The following is a 20,004-nucleotide window of genomic DNA, read 5'->3' on the forward strand; positions in this document are numbered from 1 at the left end:
TTAGCAAAGCGGGTAGATTCAACGGAGAAGAGGGTGGAAACGTATAACTCTCGAGTTGATCAGATCCCGGGAGCTCCGCCGATTCTAAAAGGGCCGGATTCAAAGAGGTACATTCAAAGGCCTTTCCCTCCTAGTGTGGCTCCGAAGTTAATCCCGAAGAGGTTCAAGATGCCGGATATACCGAAATATAATGGTACAACGGACCCGCAGGAGCACATGACTTCGTACACCTGTGCCATCAAAGGAAATGATTTCGAAGAGGTTGAAATTAAGTCTGTGTTGTTGAAAAAATTTGGGGAAACACTATCGAAAGGAGCGTTGACCTGGTATGACCATCTGCCCGAGCATTCCATCACTTCCTTCGAAATGCTCGCAGATACGTTCATCAAAGCCCATGCCGGAGCTAAAAAGATGCAAGCCCGGCAGACAGACATCTTCCGATTAGCCCAAAGGGACAATAAGTTGTTACAGGAATTTGTGAACCGTTTCCAAAAGGAACAGATGGACCTTCCTCCGATTCCAGAAGAATGGGCTGCACAAGCTTTCACCAAAGGGCTTAATCCTCGGAGCTCGATTGCTTCATTCAAACTGAAAGAAAACTTATTGGAATGTGAGGTTGTAACCTGGGCAGATGTTCTTAACAGATACAAATCAAAGATTCGGGTAGAGGATGACCAACTCGAACTTCCCCCGGGACCCATAAATATGAGCAAAAGCTCTGAGAGGTAGAGGAAAAATTACAAGCCGGAGACTCGACCATCGAGGGAAAGGTACCGCTCATATTCTCATTCGAAAAAATCGAGCTTCAGGTCAGAAAAATTGAGGGTCGACCCCAGTCACTTCTTGGGTAGGGGCGATAAACAGGTCGAACGCCCGTCAAACAGTCGAGGCCTGTCATTTGGAAGTGATGTCGGGAGTTCGGCTAGCAACAAAGACATACCGAGAATATCAGAGTACAACTTCAACATCAACACCTTGGACATCGTCTCAGCTATCAGCCGTATTACGGAGGCTAGATGGCCAAGGCCATTGAGGTCAGAATCGGGTCAACGGGACCCGAGCGTGGTGTGTGAATATCATGAGACCCATGGGCACAGAACTAAAGACTATCGTGAGTTAAGGGAGGAGATGGCTCGTTTATTGAAGAATGGCCACCTTTGAGAATTCCTGAGTGAACGAGCGAAAAACCATTACAAAAAAGGGAGGGTCACAAACGAACGGAGCCAGTGGAACCTCAACATGTAATCAATATGATAATTGGGGGAACGGATGCTCCACGAGGGCTGGTGATGAAACAAACAAAGGTTTCCATTATATGAGAGAAGCGCAACCGGGACTATGTACCTGAGGGTTCCATTTCTTTCAGTAACGAGGATGCAGAAGGCATCATTCAACCGCATAATGATGCATTGGTAATTTCTATCCTTATTTTCAAATCACAAGTTAAACATACTTTGATTGACCCAGGTAGTTCGACCAACATCATCCGTTGGAGAGTGGTAGAACATATAAGGCTACTCGACCAGATTGTACCGGTAGCCCGAGTACTCAACGGGTTTCATATGGCAAGCGAAACCACAAAGGGAGAAATTTCTTTGCCGGTTAATATTGACGGCACCATACATCAGACGGTATTCTATGTCATCGAAGAAGATATGAAGTATAATGCTTTGCTCGGCAGACTGTAGATTCATAGCATGAGAGCAATACCATCAACACTGCACCAGTTGTTGAAGTTCCCGACCCCGGAGGGGATAAAAACTATCCGAGGCAAACAGCTCGTTGCAAGGGAGATGTTCGGGGTCGAGGAAGAGCCCCCTTTTCCAAAAAGTCCGGAACAAAGAGATGATGAATTAATCAGAGGCAAGAACACCAAATAGCAATTAAAGGATACGGGTTCAGAAGCGGAGCAGAAGGGATCGAACCCAGTTAGTGAAGAGGACGATTTCGGCGTACCCAGATCATTTGTATTACCGGACGATTCGGATGCAACCAAATCTACTGTGGAGGAACTGGAACAAGTCATCTTGTTCGAACATCTACCGGATAGAAAGGTATACCTGGGCACGGGGTTAACCTCGGAGCTCAGATCAAGTTAATTAAATTTCTTCAAGCTAATGCCGATTGTTTTGCATGGTCCCATATAGACATGTCATGTGTGCCTCCGGAAGTCACGACTCATAAGCTCATCCTCGATATGAGATTTCCCCCGGTGAAGCAGAAAAGGAGGCCAATGGCTGAGCCAAAATATGCCTTCGTAAAAGATGAGGTAACAAAGCTTTTAAAAATAGGCTCTATTCGGGAGGTAAAATACCCGGATTGGCTAGCTAATGTAGTGGTAGTGCCAAAGAAAGGTAATAAATTTAGAATGTGTGTTGACTACAAGGATCTAAACAAAACATGCCTGAAGGATTCGTTTTCGATGCCTCACATCGATCGAATGATCGATTCAATGGCCGGGCATGAGATGTTAAGTTTTCTTGATGCTTACTCTGCATACAACCAAATCCGAATGCACCCGAAGGATCAAGGGAAAACTTCTTTTATTACCCGATACGAGACTTACTGTTATAATGTCATGCCATTCGGGTTAAACAATGCCGGAGCAACTTACCAACGCCTAGTTAATGGAATGTTCGAATAACAGATAGGGAAAACAATGGAAGTTTATATTGATGACATGCTAGTCAAGTCCCTGGAAACAGAGGACCATTTGAAACATTTACAGGCTACCTTTGATGTACTTCGCAAATACAACATGAAGCTTAATCCGGAGAAATGTGCCTTGGGTGTCCGATCAAGCAAATTTTTGGGCTTCATGGTGTAGAACCGGGGAATTAAAATTAACCCGGACAAGATCAAAGCCATTGAGGATATTGAGGTGGTGAACAACGTCAAGGCCGTGTAGAGGCTCACCGGAAGGATAGCAGCACTAAGCTGTTCATTTCGAGGTCTTTGGATAAAAGTCACCATTTCTTCTCACTACTGAGAAAGAAGAATGACTTCGTTTGAACATCGGAATGTTAAAAAGCTTTGCAGGAATTAAGAAAGTACTTATCGAGCCCGCCTCTGCTGCACATACCGAAGGCAGACGAACAATTGTTTCTATACCTTGCCGTGTCCGAGGTAGCGGTAAGCGATGCTTTGGGTTGGGAAGAAGCAGGTACGCAATTCCCAATATATTATGTGAGTAGGACTTTAGGGGATGAGGAGACTCGTTATCCACATCTCAAAAAGTTGGCCTTAGCATTGGTAATTGCATCAAGAAAGTTGAAACCTTACTTTCAATGCCATTCGATATGTGTAATGACTACTTACAAGCTAAAAAATGTCATGCATAAACATTAGTTATCGGGTAGACTGATCAAATGGGCTGTAGAGATTAGCGGATATGAGATCGAGTATAAGTCTAGAACAACTATTAAGTCTCAAATCTTAGCCGATTTTGTAGCAGACTTTACCCCCGCCATGATTCCGGAGGTCGAGAAAGAACTTTTGCTAACCTCGGGAAAAGCTTCGGGTATCTGGTCTCTACACACAGACGGGGCTTCGAACCTAAAAGGTTCCTGGTTGGGCATTGTTCTTAAGAACCCCGCCGGTGATGCCATTAGACCGTCTATTAGAACTATAAAATTGATTAACAATGAAGCCGAATATGGGGCTATGATTGCAGGTTTGGAATTGGCTCGGAGTCTGGGATTCGAAATAGTCGAAGCAAAATGTGACTTTCTCTTGGTCGTTAACCAGGTGAATGGCGTCATCGAGGTCAGGGACGAGCATATGCAAAGATACTTGGAGAAAAATCAGGTGATACTACACCGGCTTAAAGAATGGACCATGCAACATATACCCAAGGAGCAGAATAACGAAGCCGATGCATTGGCCAATTTGGGCTCTTCAGTCGAGGCGGAGGAAATCAACCCCGGTACCGTAGTGCAATTGATGAATTCGACGGTAGAAAACTAGCAGGTTGAGATAAACACTATGGGTTTAACTTGGGATTGGCGCAACGGATACATCGACTACTTGCAAGATGGGAAGCTGCCAAGTGACCCGAAAGAATCACGATCGCTCCGGACCAAAGCAACTTGGTAGTGCTTAATAGACGGTCAATTATATTGACGATCTTCTTCGGACCTCTGGCCAAGTGTTTGGGTCCCGGAGAAACAGATTATGTGATGAGAGAAGTCCACGAGGGTTCCTGCGGTAATCACACCGGTGCAGAGGCCTTGGTTCAAAAAATTATCAGAGCCGGTTATTACTAGAACCGGATGGATGATGATGCGAAAAATTTTGTTCGGAAATGCGACGTGTGTCAAAGGCATGCCCCGATGATTCATCAACCCCCGGAAATGCTGCACCCAGTGTTATCAGCTTAGCCGTTTATGAACTGGGGAATAGACATCGTCGGTCCTTTACCATGGGCACCGGTTAAAGATCGTTTCATTCTGTTTATGAATGCCTATTTCTCAAAATAGTTTGAAGTGCAGGCCTTCAAAAAGATTAGAGAAAAGGAGGTTATTGACTTCATATGGGACCATATTATCTGTCGTTTCGACATCTCAGCTGAAATAACTTGTGATAACGGCCCTCGGTTCATTGGTAGTAAGGTCAATAATTTCCTCGAAGGGTTGAAGATCAAGAAGATTGTATCGACTCCGTATCACCCAAGTGCAAACGGACAAGCGGAATCCACGAAATAAATAATAATTCAAAATCTAAGGAAAAGACTAGAAACATCGAAACATAAATAGAGGGAAGTGCTGCCGGAGGTATTATGGGCTTACAGAACTACGTCAAAATCAAGCACGGGAGAAACACCTTTCTCATTGGTCTACGGGGCCGAAGCTCTGATTCCCGTAAAAGTTAGCGAACCGAGCCTTCGGTTCAAATATGTCACCAGCGGGTCAAACGAGGAGGCTATGGCTGTAAAACTCTACCTGGCAATGCGCTGGTCCATTTAGCAGCTCAAAAATAAAGAATGGAGAGGTACTATAACCGGAGGGCCAATCATCGGCATTTCCGAGTAGGGGACTTCGTACTTCAGAAAGTTACCTTGAACACCAAAGATCCTAATAACGGGAAGTTGGTTCTGAACTGGGAAGGGCCATATAAGATAACCGAAGTAACGGGAAAAGGATCGTACTAACTGGAATCCATGGACGGACAACGGTTGCGCAATAACTGGAATGTGGCTCATTTGAAGAGATACTATTGCTAAGGTATGGATGCCTACCTTTGTGATCATATTTTATTAACATATCCTTTTTTGCAAAAGTAGTACTGAATGAAGTTAAGTCTAAAAACTCGTGTTGCACTCTTTTCATTAGTACGGTTTTGTCTCGAAGTTGGTTTTCTGACAAGGTTTTTAATGAGATAACAAGTACAACGTGTTACCCGGAAACGGAGGGTCTCCCCATCGAGTGGGGACTTAATAGTGCTTACTCGATTATGCATCTTGGATAAACACTAGAGGACTATCATACCCACATCGAGGCCTATCTCGGAAAGGTACAATGAGTTCAATTCACCAAAGCAAATGAAGAAACACTGTTAAGTGCTATCCCGGAAAGGTCCTCGAAGTTTTATGTTTCTTATTTTTGTGTAAATCCGGACCTTCTGTATTAGGTTTTGATGTAAGAACCAAACGATAAAAAATGAATCGTGTCCACTTAGTATTTGCAACGGCAAAAACATATGGAAACGGATGAAATCCTTATATTATGTACGTGCAAACACTTGCAATACAAAAAAGCGTTATGAAAAAATACGTCTCGGACATGTCTTTTTATTAAATACCCTATATCAGGGACTATCGTCGAAATTCGACAAAGGCAACAAGGTCACGTTGAATCGAGCCAAAATCTTTTAACACCCTCGAATGGGGACTGCCGTTTTAAAATTTGACAAAAAGCAGGGATTCAGGTATCCGAACCTAATCTATTATAAGTAAACAGTCGCAAAAGGTTCAAACAATTTAAAAACCTCAACCTAAAATGCCCAACGTGATTCAGATACGTCTGAATTCACGAAGCATAAATAAGCCCCGCGGGTAAATCACTCGATAAAATCCTCAGTCAAAAAATTACCGAACGAAGAAAAAGTCAATACTTAATGAGTTAAGATTGGCGCAATTCAGACAAAAGTGGTGGCTCCAAACCTTTGATTATTCCTAACGGGGTAAACAATTAAGGCAAATGTCATAATGTGCATTCGGATAAAAGAATGAAGAAAACAACAACCAAAAGGAAATACGCATTTCATATATAAAACTAAGTCTTTACATTTTGACATTTTACACAAGTCAAAAACAAAAACAAAATAAAGGCTCGTACAGGCCCTGATCTATTCGGTATGGTTGGGACCGGAGTTCTCGAAAACCGTTTGCTCAGAATCTTCAGACTCAGCATCGAGAGCTTTCTTGGCCCTCTCCTCGATTTCTTTGGCTTCGAGTATCCGGACCTGGAGGTCCCCTAACCCTTTTTAACCAGTTCGAGGGTAACTCTCTGGGATTTCCACCGCTCATAGTCGATCAGAATCGTAGAACGAGCATCGACAGTCTTCACGTCTTTAAGGGTCTCTTCTAGGTCGGCCTCGGCTTTTTTGAATTTTGTCTCTAGTTTGGATCTCTCTTCGAGAAGAACTATTTGAATTTGATTAGCTGACTCAAGCTCGGCCTGAAGCACATTATTAGCCTCTGCAGCCTCTTCGAGCTTGCTCTTGAGCTTGTCACTAATTCGGGCTCGAGTCTCGGCTTTCTGTTCGACCACTCTCAACTTCTCCTTGTCATTAACACTCTCGGATTTAAGCTGCTGATGCCTTTCTGCCATCCTCACGGCATCGGCCTTGACCGAGTCAAGTTCACTTCGAAGTTGGGAAATAGTTGCCTCGAGTTCACCAAGCCTCGAAATAAAATGGGCATTATCTCGGTAAATACCGGCTTTATCCGCTTCAAGGAGCCGGTTCTTTTCTACTATATCGGCCAACTCGACCTTCAAGCGAAGGTTTTCGGCCTTTGCCGCTTCGAGCTCCGATTGAAGGTTGGGAAGAGTAGCGGCCTGTCTTAATTGGTCTTCTTTTTACTGTAGAAGGAGCTGGAACTTCTCCGTTTCTCGGCCTTAGGCATCAATCTGGCCCTTTAAGTCGTCAACCTCGTGTTGGGCACGGACAAAGACATTCGAGGCAAGAGAAGAAAGTTTGCCAAGAAAGGCAAAGTACACGTTATGTATCGAAAAATATTTACGAGTACCAAGTTAATGATGAATTAATAATGTCTTGGAGAAGAGTTATAACGTCCCTTAGATTGTTAATGAGGTTTTAAACAAGTGTTAAGAGGGTTCCATAAGGATTGGAAATCAAACGAGTCGACGAGAACGAATTTCGGAAAGCTGGGTAATATACGGTCCAACATACGGATCGTATAAAACATACTGGCCGTATGTTAAGCCGTATGTTCTGCCAGATTGGGGAATTTCACTGGACCAAATATACGGTCAGACATACGGTCCATATAAATTATACGGATCGTATATTGGTCCGTAGAACTGAATCGGGACAGATTTTAAAATTGATATAAGGGATCCAACCTCATTCCATTCATTTCATTTTCTCACTCCACACTTCAAGAACACTCTAGAAAGATCTCCTCCCTTCTTCCACAAGAACTCAAGAGAAATTTATGATCAACTACATCATACTAAGAGAATCAAGTGTAAGAAACTCATTAAGGTTCATCCAAGTCAAGAAAATCCCATTGGAAGTGAACTAGGGTTTTGGCTCAAGTGAAGTATTTCCACTCAAAGCTCATTCCCACACCATCTAAGGTAATTTTTATGATCATTCCATGTTGTTTAAGGTATTGAGAGGTTGAAAGACTTGGATTGTAGAAGGAGATAGAAAACGGGTCATGAATGTGAGAATAATGGCATTTTCAAATAGTAGTTTGGAATGAGTCATGATTCTTGATATGTTGTGATTATGATTATGTTATAAATGATATTAAGAACATGGAATAAACATTATATTATGAGTAAATGCAATAGTGTACTATGACCATGGTTATGGATGAATTGAAGTGAAATTGTGAAATGTGGATAATGTAGGTGAATGAAGATTGTTGGGTACAATATTGTGAATGTTATTATAGACGTTTGGGAGTTGATATATGATATGGGGAAAGTGGTATAAACAACGGAAATGCTGCCCCATTTTCTCTAGCTTTAGTTGAGCATGTTCATGTGATCGATTAGCTAATGTTAATACGAACTCTCTTGAAGGTAGAAATGCGAGCATTGAAGGAGAATGATCAAGCGATAGAATAGCTAAACAAAAAAGGTATGTAAGGCCCTTCTTTCTAATGCATGACTCCCATGGCATGAATTCTCCTATTTTCCCATAACTTTCTTACATTCCGGCAATTATGAGCCTATGATTATAAGGAGCTTAACATGAGATAAAGTAAGAGATACGTTATGAGTATGATAATGATGATGGTGAGCTTAAGTCTAAAGATTCTAAAGTTCATGATATGATGCTTCTATAAAGCTAATGATCCAAATTATGATTTATTGTTGTTGTTCTTTGTGCCACACTCACCTTATATGCTAATTCCTTCAAGGCGAGACAGAATGCTTATGAAACTTCATAATGGGATCGGGGGTTCACGACCTTATGTCACCCCGATAAAGTATAGTTATCTTTGAGTTTCTATGCATGCATTATGATGAGTACATGATGATGATATTACACCGCGCCTATATGGCCGGGCAGACACCGCTAAGGCGGGCAGCGTATACACCATGTCTAGATGGCATGGGCAGACACCACTAGTGGGCGGCATGAGATGGTTACCCCAGACGCGGGCTAATGATGATCACACCGTACCTATATGGTCGGGCAACTTATATAGATATGCATACATGATATGATGATGTTTATGAAGTGAGTTAGCATGCCTTATTTCTATCAATATTGACAGTCAGTTACAGGTTGTCCTTCACTTGATGTCTCTTTATTTTATTGATGTATTGTTATTGTTTATGAATTACATACTCAGTACAATGCTCGTACTGACGTCCTTTTCTTTGGACGCTGTGTTCATGCCCACAGGTAGACAGGGAGGTGATCCAGATTCATAAGATATATCAGCAGATTTTTAGAGCACTCCATTGTTCCGGAGGTGCCATTGCTTATTATTTTGTGTGTATATATATTTTGGGCACGATGGGGTCTTGTCCCGTCCATATGTCTAGTACTCCAGTAGAGGCTCGTAGATGCGTATGTGTGGGTAGTATGGTCACACGATGTCCTTATTGTATGTATATCATTTTGATAGCCGAAGGGCTTATGTATATAAAGGTAAATATGTTTCAAATGAAAATGGTTTTCTTATGATTATAAGCATGAGAATAATGAATGAATGCAGGATGAGTACGATGAGTAATAGAATGAGTGGTGCTCAGTGGTTAGCCCCGGGTACCCGTCATGGCCCCTAGTCGGGTCATGACACTACCGACCACGGGACAGGTCCCTCCATGTTCGTTCACCATGAGGGTGTTGGCTAATGGTTGCCCCAACCCACTCGGAAAGGTTCCAGATAGCTGAAGGTATCCATGCCTCGGATAATATATATATATATATATATATATATGCGTGTAAGGGAGCAAATTTGGACAAAGTATAGAGAAAAGGTAATTATAGATGGGAGACAACTGAGAAACTTACGTCTATTGTTCCACTTTTTCGGAAAGGGCATGTGATCAGCCGGAATAATGTCTGCGGTCCTTACCCGGACATAACGTTCCAACCATCCTCGATCTCTATCCTCATCGAGTTTGGAAAGAATCGGGTTTCGACCTCGTTTGGTGACCTTTATCACGCCCCCTCAGAAGATTCTCGGAGAATACAACCGGATGAAGTGCGCCAGCGTGAATTCCCTTTTGGCGTTATTGGCCAGTAGGCAGAGGCAGGCCACGATCCTCCAGATAATCGGCCCAATTTGGGCCAAGGTCACGTTGTGCGTCCGACATATCTCGAGAATAACCGGATCAATTGGAGGATCGACTTTGAGCGTGAACGGATACATGTAAATGTATAAGAAACCTTCTTTGTAATCGATAATGGACTCGTCGGGCCCGGGGCGAACACTTGCATTGGATACTTATCCCATCCACAATCGGCCAGAACCCGAGGGAGGAGATCCTCCGTAATAGACAAAGGGTATCGCCTTACGTCGAAACCTCTATCCACGATTAGAGATAGCTTCTCTATGTCAAATTCATGGCTATAGTTGGGTCTGGACAATATTATGTCCAGAGCAGTCGGTTTCACAAATGTTTTTCCTTTGGGTTTTGAAACAGGCTCGACTCCCGGGGAAGAAACCGAGGGAACGTCCTGGAAGTAGATTCGGTGTTGGCAGACATTTTAACGGTGAAAGAGTAAGTATGAAAATTTTGAGGATTTGAAGAGGCAGATGAAAGATTCAAGACAAGAACGAAACAATGAAAGAGGAATATTAGAGAGATTGAAAAGGCAGTTGAAAGATGCAAAAAACCTTGAAGATTCAGAGCAGATGAAGAAAGATAACAAAGAGGCTTTTACGATCAAATAAGCAAAGAAGTTGAAAAAGATAAGTGAAGAGAAATGAAAGTGAAAGTGGAAAACAGAGCTGCTTTGGGCCTTATATAGGCGTTCCACTGTAGCGGTTATACAGAACGACCAATCGAGAGGTGACGCGTGTCCCATAATTAATGAGACGTGATTTGAGGCGACGTGGGTTAATGATAACGTCCAAATACACTCTTCAAAGAGAAAGTGTACACGGTCGTATGCAATATATTTACCCAACTATGAGTCGGGGTCGATCCCACAGGGAACAATATGCTAGGCGATTAAGAAAGTAAGGAACTTTCACCAACTACGCTAAAGCCAAACGATGGATAATATTTTGGGTTTTTGAGAAAATTATGACTAATGCGGAAATGTAAACTAACCTAGAAAGCAAGTAAAATGATCAATGGCCACAAGTTTGGATACAAAGGAAATTACACTCAAGTAACGATCCAATGTATTTCACGATTTTACAACTAAGAATGGGTTTATGTCAATAGATAATGATATCTAAAATCTCATTGAAAGTCTTCCAACCAAATCAATGAATTTCACTCTAAGCTTTTCCAAGCCTTAGAGTGTGATATTAGACACAATCAATTTAACCTCAAGTAACTATCCTCTTCCGAGCTCAAGTTATTAGATGAGTTTAATGACCCAAATTCTTGTTAATTAATCTTTCCCAACCTAGATTTTCTTTTCCAAGCTCAATCTAAGTAAATGGGTGAGTCCTAGGGTTAGCTAATCCCTTTGGAAACATTCAAGAACAAGATTAATTAAATTAACAAAGACCCACTTCAATAGCAATAAGAATCATTCAATACATAAGCAAAACAAGAGTTTCAATCCAAACTTTAATCAAGAATATTTTCATAAACAAGATTCAAGTCTAGAAATGAAATACTACACACTAAAATATTCAATACAAAACAAGGAATTGAAGAAAGGTTTAAGAATTATCTCATTAAAGTGCTCCAATCTTCTCCTCCAATGGTGTAGGTGAAAACCCTAGCCTCCAAAACTTGCAAAATGGCAAAAGATGGAAAATGTTTTGCCCTAGCCTCTCTTTTGTAGCTCCTCTAATTCTTCCAAGTTCAAAAGAATGTCAAAATCTGCCCCCATATTTCTGTTTTTGCAATTCTGCCCGTTTTTGCAAAACTGTCCACTTTTGACAGTTTTGCAAATCTATCCCGTTTTTGCAAAACTGTCCAGTTTTGACAGTTTTTCAAAAATGTCCAGTTTGACCTCTTTTTGACTTTCTTTTCACTTGGTTTCTTCCGATCACTCATTTCAGCTACTTGGCTTGTTTTGCTCTATTTTATTCCATTTTAGTCCATTTTGATCCATTTTGCTCTTTTATGCTCTCCGGGCATCTTTTCCTACAAAACAACATAAAAAACACAAAAAGTAACAACAAAAGTGCTGAAGGAGTCACAAAAGCTTAAGGAATTAGCGTCGAATATCGCGTAATTTCACGACTCATCAGTTAAGGCGGTTCCCGACCACTCGAGACGAGACACGTGGCTGAAGTCAGAAGGACGTGACATAACTGTTCCCGCCAAATTTGAAGACAAGAACAAGCTTATGGAACCACCGGTTTTGGGACTTATCCATTTCCCGTTACTCCGGTTAAACTACGATCCAGAAAGTGTGGGGACTATCTGTATACGATAAAAACCGGGTCAATGTGTGACCAGTGAATCTGGAGCCGAGGGTATGTCCAAATGAGCACGAGCATGTTCGGTCCTTTCTTCACACCGGGGTATCGTACTAGATGCAATTGACCCGAGACAAGAAAAACGTGTCCGTTGGTCTGGGTTCGCCAATCCAAGTTCAACGCGTCCGTTGGTCCGGTTAACCGGTTGCGATGTTGCCATGCGTCAGGAAACCGTTCTGTCATTTGTACTGACAACCGTACGAGTGTCAGACCATGCGATCCTACCTTATCTTTTTTAGGGTTTCTTTATTCACAAGGGATTTTATGTTGTATTCATGGCCCATAAGGCATACCTCTAAATAGAGGACATTCTTCCCCTTTTTGGAGTTAGCTTTTTTCAGATCTCAACATTGTAATAGTCAAATATATTGAATCTCTCTCTCTCTCTCTCTCTCTCTCTCTGATATTGGTCCGGATCTGTGGTGTTCTTTTTTAGCTTTACTTATTCATCTAATATAACATATTACCTAATATATATATTTGGTATATATCACCAAACACAATTCATGTTCTCACAGCAATAACACACATCTATACATATATTGCAACAAACAAATCCATAGACGTTTCATAACAACCAAACAGATTAAATTCATCTACATATTCTATACCTCACTTACAAATTTAATTGTTACCAAAATCCGGGATAAACAAGTATATATATCACCTAGCCATGATTAATTAAGTGATGAATACGTGTATAATAAGAAACACATGTCTTGTGTTCATTGATTTGATGTAAACAGTTAATACAAGTAAATATGTACCCTGACTTATATATAACGTCTTTGGGGTACATCACGAGCTATACTGTTTTTTCTTGAAAAGTTATAGCAGGACGTGAATAATAATAGCAATGATAATAGTGATTTTTAAAAATCTCCTTTGAGAAGACAGTTTGGTGGAATTGGTTGGCTTCAGTTCGGAGTTTGTTCATGTACTAGAGAAAGAAATCGACTTTACATAGCTTTTATTCGAAGACAATGTACCAAGACAGAATAATTAATATCCTCATCTAACAGCACTGAGGCTAGAAGAAGAAGCAAAGATTACATAAAAAGATATTTGATAAACAAAAGTTCTGTTAATATATACTTAATCGAAGAGATACATAATTGGAGGAAAGGGCTTGAACTGTAGTAGACGAAAAAGAGCCTGATTTTGTTTTATTTATCTAATTTTTGATGGACAAAGTCAGATACTTATTTATACTAGCAGAAGATATTGCAAGTAGCTGGTGAAATAACTAAAGTGCAAGCAAAAAGTAATGTGAATACAACCTTTAATTTATGAAGAAAAAGAAAAGACAACCACGGAATATTTAAGCCTGCCAAACATATATATGTAGCCCCTTATTATGAGGCCAAACTATTTCCTCAAAATAAATGAACCAATACTCAATACTCTCCACACTTGAAAACTTGTTAACTAGTAAACTTTAGTTAAATTCTTTTAATTCCTTTTATCTAACATACATATGTATCAGACATTTGAGTATTGCATGTTACTTCTCATCTTTCCTAACAAAGGTAACAGAAAAAGGATGATTGTAACTTTCTATATACGGAGTATATATCTTGTGTCTTGTGTCATTTAATTCTTCATTTCTTTTCATGTTTCAATGCGGAGGCGATTCTAGAACTTTACATCACTAAATATGAGTAGCATTAATTCATTCACTACTACTTTATCACTGTTAGAGAGTGCAAGCAAGTTTAACTATTATATACAAATTAAAATTTGATCAATTGTACATTAAAGTACGGTACGTAACTCAAGTCAAAGATATTATGTACACTCGCATTCATCATTGTAACATATACGTATACTGCCCCTGTTTGCAAGAATACTTTTGTAGATATACCATATTAATAATTAATTAGGACCAGGCCGATTGGATGAGTAAATGCATTGTAGATAGGCACCAACTCCAACAACCAAGGGCTTTCATCATATCATGATCCTTTTATTTGCATTAAGGGTATGGACCATATCTGGTTAACAATTTGAGATAGCATGGATACATTGTACAGATAATTTGTACAAAAATTGTGAAGAAAAAGGGGAATATTTCAGTATTTATGAAACTTCGTTGTCATATCTCTTTCATCCAACGATCACTGCAGTGGTGCTTACTCTCATCATTTACTCAAAATTAGGCCAATATTTCTCCTTGTAGTCAGTGCCCTACCTTCTCTTTTATCTGCTTTGCTACATATGTATAGATTTAAAAGCAATATGCACATGGCTATCTCTTTTACAAATATTGTCAAGGGACTATGCATATGGCTTTTTTCCTTTTGGTCTTTTAGGTCTCTCTCACCATTTAAAGCTTTCTTTTCATCTTCTTTCATGGTAGAGTGGTGTCTTTTACAAAACAAAACAAACTTATGCATGCTGGAAAAGATGAGTTTGACCTCTTTTGGTTTACATTTATCCCCACGCAATAGCTTCACGATCGATAATACAATATCATCCCTCCTACCTTTTAATACCCCTTTCGTTTGAATTTATGCGATGATTTTTTACTAGACAAAATTTGAAATGGCTGAAAATGAGAAAAAAAAAATGCCTTACAAAACTGAAATAGAAGAAGTAATCAATAGATAGTGAAATAAAAATTACATGGACATATGTACGATAAATGATAGGTCCATTTTGAACGATCATTAAGGGCGACAACTACAGATATATCCAGTTCCTGCCTCACTCTCATTTATCCAACACTAATGAATTTGTCCGCATATCACGCGGTTATTAAAAAATAGTATTCGAACATTACTAAACAATTATTGTCAATTTTTCTAGCTAATAAGATTAATCTTCACTGATTGATTAATTTTATTTTTTCTCTACTCTTCAATTGTTATTTGTTATTCTAGTTATATTTTCAAGGTTGAACCAAATGGAAAAAAAGAAAATTTAGGTCAAAAAATTTAATATCAAATAAACGATCGTCGTTAGTTTTGACTCCCCCCATCTCTCATCTCTCACAAGAATCGTATGTGGCTTGTCAAAGGCATTCAATTTTAACCCACCAACTTAATAATTTTCTTAAGATTTCTAATAAATATTTTTAAGTTATAATTTTTTTTTCACAATTTTAGGAATTTAATTAAGAAAATAAATTTATTCGATCATGTTCTCATTATCTTCTATACATTTTTTGAAATCCCATTTTTTTCTTTTTGTTATTTTTCTTGATTAACTGTCATTTTTTTTCTTGTCATTTTTTCTATTATTTTCCATCTTATTGTGTTTCTCTCTTATAATCAGTGGCGGATGGAGCTCTATAACTTGGGGTTCAATTGAACCCAAACTTTCATTGCGGGGTATAAATTTATGTGTAAAAATTTACTAAAATTATAATAAATAGTAGATATGAACCCATAACTTTAAAAATATAATGGTTTAGTACTAAAAATTTAAGATGTTAAACCCCTAAAACTTAAATCCTATATCCGCCTCTACTTGTAATCCTACTCCTCTTCGTATTCATTGCAACATTATTTTTAGCCTTTTCCTTTCCACACTTTCTTTTCATTTCTTTACCTTTGCTTATTCAATTCCTCCCGAAGTCAATACCTATTATGTTATATTTTGTTAATAGCTAATTCATTTCTTGTATTTTTTTTTCAAGTAGTAAGCTCAAAAGATTTAAACCCAACAAATGATACTAATATTCTATGAAAATTTAAAACTTTGAAGACGTTTATGAATAATAAAAAACAAAATACTTGAGGACGGTAATTTTTCATATCTGTAATTAAGTAACTTTCTTATGAATTAATCTGTAATTAAGTAACTTTCTTATGAATTAAATTGCATTCTATGAACTACAAACTAATTTTACATTCTTGTGTTCTATTATGCTTACTAAAAGTTGATCCACATGCGGATGGACATATACGTACTTTCTTAAGCAGCATACACGTATATGATGACTTTTTTCCGGTACTTCCACTTTCGAAACACTCTAGTTAGAGACATAAAAAGTTATTTAACCTCGCCAATAAAGGAAAAAAATCAGAAGAAATTAAGAATTAACTAAGCAAATGAAAACTTTAGATATATGAATTGAAGAGGGAAAACTATATGTTGACATAAGGTAATCAAATTCTTTAAACGGAAAAGGGCCTAAAATACCCTCGAACTATTGAAAATGGAGCAAAAATACTCTCCATCCACCTTTCAGCCCCCAAATACCCTTACCATCCACCTATTGGGTCTAAAATACCCCTATTGCTAACAGAATATTCTGGTCAAACACGTGGCATTTTTTTATTGGTTGGCTTATAAAATTAATTAAACTAATTGACCAGATAACCCAAGTGCCCCCCCCCCCCCCCGGTGATTTTTTTTTTTTTTTTGAAAAAAAAGTTGACATTTTTTTTACACCCACCCCGCACCCCTACCTCTCCCCCCCCACCCCCCCCCCCCCCCCCCGACGCAAAAAAATTAATATTTTTGAAAAAAAAAGTTTTGACGTTTTTTTTGGGTTTTTTTAGCTGGGAGGGGAGGGGGGCGTAGGGGGAGGGGAGGGGTGGAAAAAAAGTCAACTTGTGCCTTTTAGATTTTTTTTGGGGGGGGGGGGGTGCGGGGGAGGTGTAGGGTGTGGGGTGGGGTGCAAAAAAAATATTGTAGTCTACACTTGTGCCTTTTAGATTTTGGTTGAAAATATACCATGTTTTTTAGGGTGAGATATTTATTTTTTTGGTAACTCAATTACATTAGACATTTTAATTTATCAAGACATTTCACAGTACTTGTGCTTTTTACTAGGAAGTTGAGAAGCGTAACAATATTTTTTTTGCACCCCACCCCGCACCCTACACCTCCCCCCCCTCCCAGCTGAAAAAAAAAGTTGACTTTTTTTTCCACCCCGCACCCTCCCCCTCCCCCACCCCCCAAACCCCGCACCCTACGCCCCCCTCCCCTCCCAGCTAAAAAAAACCCAAAAAAAAACGTCAAAACTTTTTTTTTTCAAAAATATTAATTTTTTTTGCTTCGGGGGGGGGGGGGGTAGGGGTGCGGGGTGGGGTGCAAAAAAAAAAAAAAAAAAATCACGGGGGGGGGGGGGGGGGTGGGTCGGGGGGTCGGGTCGGGGGGCACTATCTGGTCAATATTGCAAATGTTAATTAGTTTAATTAATTTTATAATCCAACCAATAGAAAAATGACACGTGTTTAATGAAAAGATTCTGTTAGTGATAAGGGTATTTTAGACCCAATAGGTGGTGATAAGGGTATTTTAGACCCAATAGGTGGATGATAAGGGTATTTGGGGGCTGAAAGGTGGATGGAGGGTATTTTTGCTCAATTTTCAATAATTCGAGGGTATTTTAGGCCCAAGTAAAAACATGAACGTTTAATATAAGAAGGGAAAAAACTATATTATCGTTAATATAAGGTAATCAAATTCTTTAAAAAAATACAAAAGGAAAGAAAGAGGAAAATCGAAATCATTTTTTTACATGCAAATTTGATTTGCTACAATCGCCCAAGATTTTACAACAAAAATACATGAAGCACCAAGCAAACGTGAAGGAAAACTAAAATTTTAACAACATAAACATGAAGGAAAACGTAGACATATCAAAAACAGGAAAACTGAAAGGAAATTTACTTCAAAGGTAGAGAATAATTTACATGGGTCAAAACATGCATATTTATTTGGATGGAAATGCTATATTATTGGTGTGATTTTTAGGTGCCATAAATTTGCACATTAAATAATTGGAGGTTATGAATATAAAAGGCCTGGGAGTTATGAATATTTTTAGTACTAATTAAAAGTAGAATTTATGAAGATAAAGTGGTGGGAGTTATGGAGATGCCTTTTTAAAATTAAATAATTAAAAAAATAAGGGAAAATTTTCAAAAAAAGGAGAAAAAAGATAAATAAGAATGATAGTCATAGAGAGGTGCCACATCACCTTATTTATGCCTAGCTGTATATTATATATAGATTCCCTCTTTGCTATAATAACATTGCATCCTCTTTTACTCGTTCATTTGATAATTGTCTTTAATGGAAACTTGCTTTTAATTTTCAACTAGTCAACTAGCTAATATTAAATTTCCTATTTAATAAATCACCTGCCTACCGATGGATTAAATGTTTTCGAAAAGATTATTTTCATGAAACAATTAAAATGCTCCTCAAACGCCTTTCGACATAAATGTAGGGGTCGATCCTATTGTGTTTTTTTTTAATTGAAAGAGTTTAAGTTAGGTAAACCGTCAGTTTAAAGAGTTTTGTATTATCCGGTAACCCAAACAATATTTCATTTAAGTTTTTTTAAAACGTGAGATTTGTAATATTAAAAATAAAATAAGTTACTTGCTACTAACATGTAAAGATAAAGAAATGATGCAAAAAATTCTTAAACTGACATTGTGTATAACAAATTGAAACAGCAATTTTCAATCATAATGGAGAGTTAATGAATGTCAGTATGTCACCTATCCTAGCCAGAATGGTCCAATGGCTGTTTTAATACTAGAGGGTGTATGTCCGTGCTGCGCACGGGCCTAACACCTTGAATTATAATGTATTTATATATATGTAATTGCGTACAATTATAAAAATTTATGTATTGAATAGTGTTATTATTGGGTAATGTTATTATGTAATGTTGAAATAGTTATTGCCATTTAGGATTTAAGTCACATCTTAGGTGAATGAAATTGTGCAAGTAAAGGGTAGCTGCATTAATTAGTATCAGATTTATAAATGTTGCGTCCGTGCAGCGCGAGCGATATTATAAGTAACAATAAATCCTGAAAAAGAGAATATCTAGGGGTTTACTAATGCATCAGTGATGCATAATTCGATACATGATATCCTAAAAGATGAAAATTAATAAATATGAAGGCAAGCATCTAAGGAGAAATGATAGTTAGATAAACATAATATTACAGGCCAAACTCACCAATCAAGGTTCTTCAGACAAACTTTTTTAGCGGGTTTAAGATATCTTTCAAAGAAATAAGAAGTTCAAGCAAATCTTTGATCAATTTAACAGATATTGCTCTTCCCAAAACCAACGTAAAAATCGTTCACTTTGACAATATTTAGGGATGATTTAAAATATCCAACAGTAAGAAGATTATTGTAAGTAATGAGGTAAGTGTTACACCCCATTTTAACTGGGTTAGAGCGGAGTACAACATATTGGAGACTCCTAAATTGATTGTTTAAAGAGTCACCACCTAATTAATTTTAAACGGTGAATTAGGACACCTAAATATTAACTAAGGTAAAGTTAAAACTAAACCTCTGTTAATGGTCTGCTTAACCAGTGTGATTCTAGGTAAGGGTTCTATATCATCCTAAAGGGAAGGGGTTAGGCATCCTTTAGAATCCGTTAAACACGGTTATCCGGCCAAACTTAAGTTAATTAATTAAGGTCAAAGATGCAAATGTAACATTTAAATTTTAAGAAAATAGCTTGTAAATGTTGCTAAAGTTTTAAAGGAAAATATAATAATGCTATTTAAAATAAGACTTCTGCATATTGTTAAGGCTTAAAAAAATGCTATTTAAAATAAGACTCGTAGAATAATTTGCATAAAAGGAAACTTATAAATAAAAATAAGTTTTAAGAATGTTGCTAAGGCTTTAAATGAAAATATAATAATGCTATTTAAAATAATCTTATAAATACTGCTACGGCT

General features: G+C 38.4%; 1 protein-coding gene across 1 annotated transcript in view; it reads right to left on the reverse strand.

Annotated features, from left to right (window-relative positions):
• Positions 1-6,473: 6,473 nt before the first annotated feature.
• Positions 6,474-20,004, reverse strand: part of LOC132611728 (uncharacterized) — a 30,149-nt gene continuing 16,618 nt past the window's right edge. The window contains exon 2 of the mRNA XM_060326112.1: positions 6,474-7,058. Within this exon, the coding sequence (XP_060182095.1) occupies positions 6,474-7,058 (585 nt within the window). The remainder of the gene's footprint in view (positions 7,059-20,004) is intronic.

This window comes from Lycium barbarum, chromosome 9 (assembly GCF_019175385.1).
Source record: "Lycium barbarum isolate Lr01 chromosome 9, ASM1917538v2, whole genome shotgun sequence".
Lineage (NCBI taxonomy): Eukaryota > Viridiplantae > Streptophyta > Magnoliopsida > Solanales > Solanaceae > Lycium > Lycium barbarum.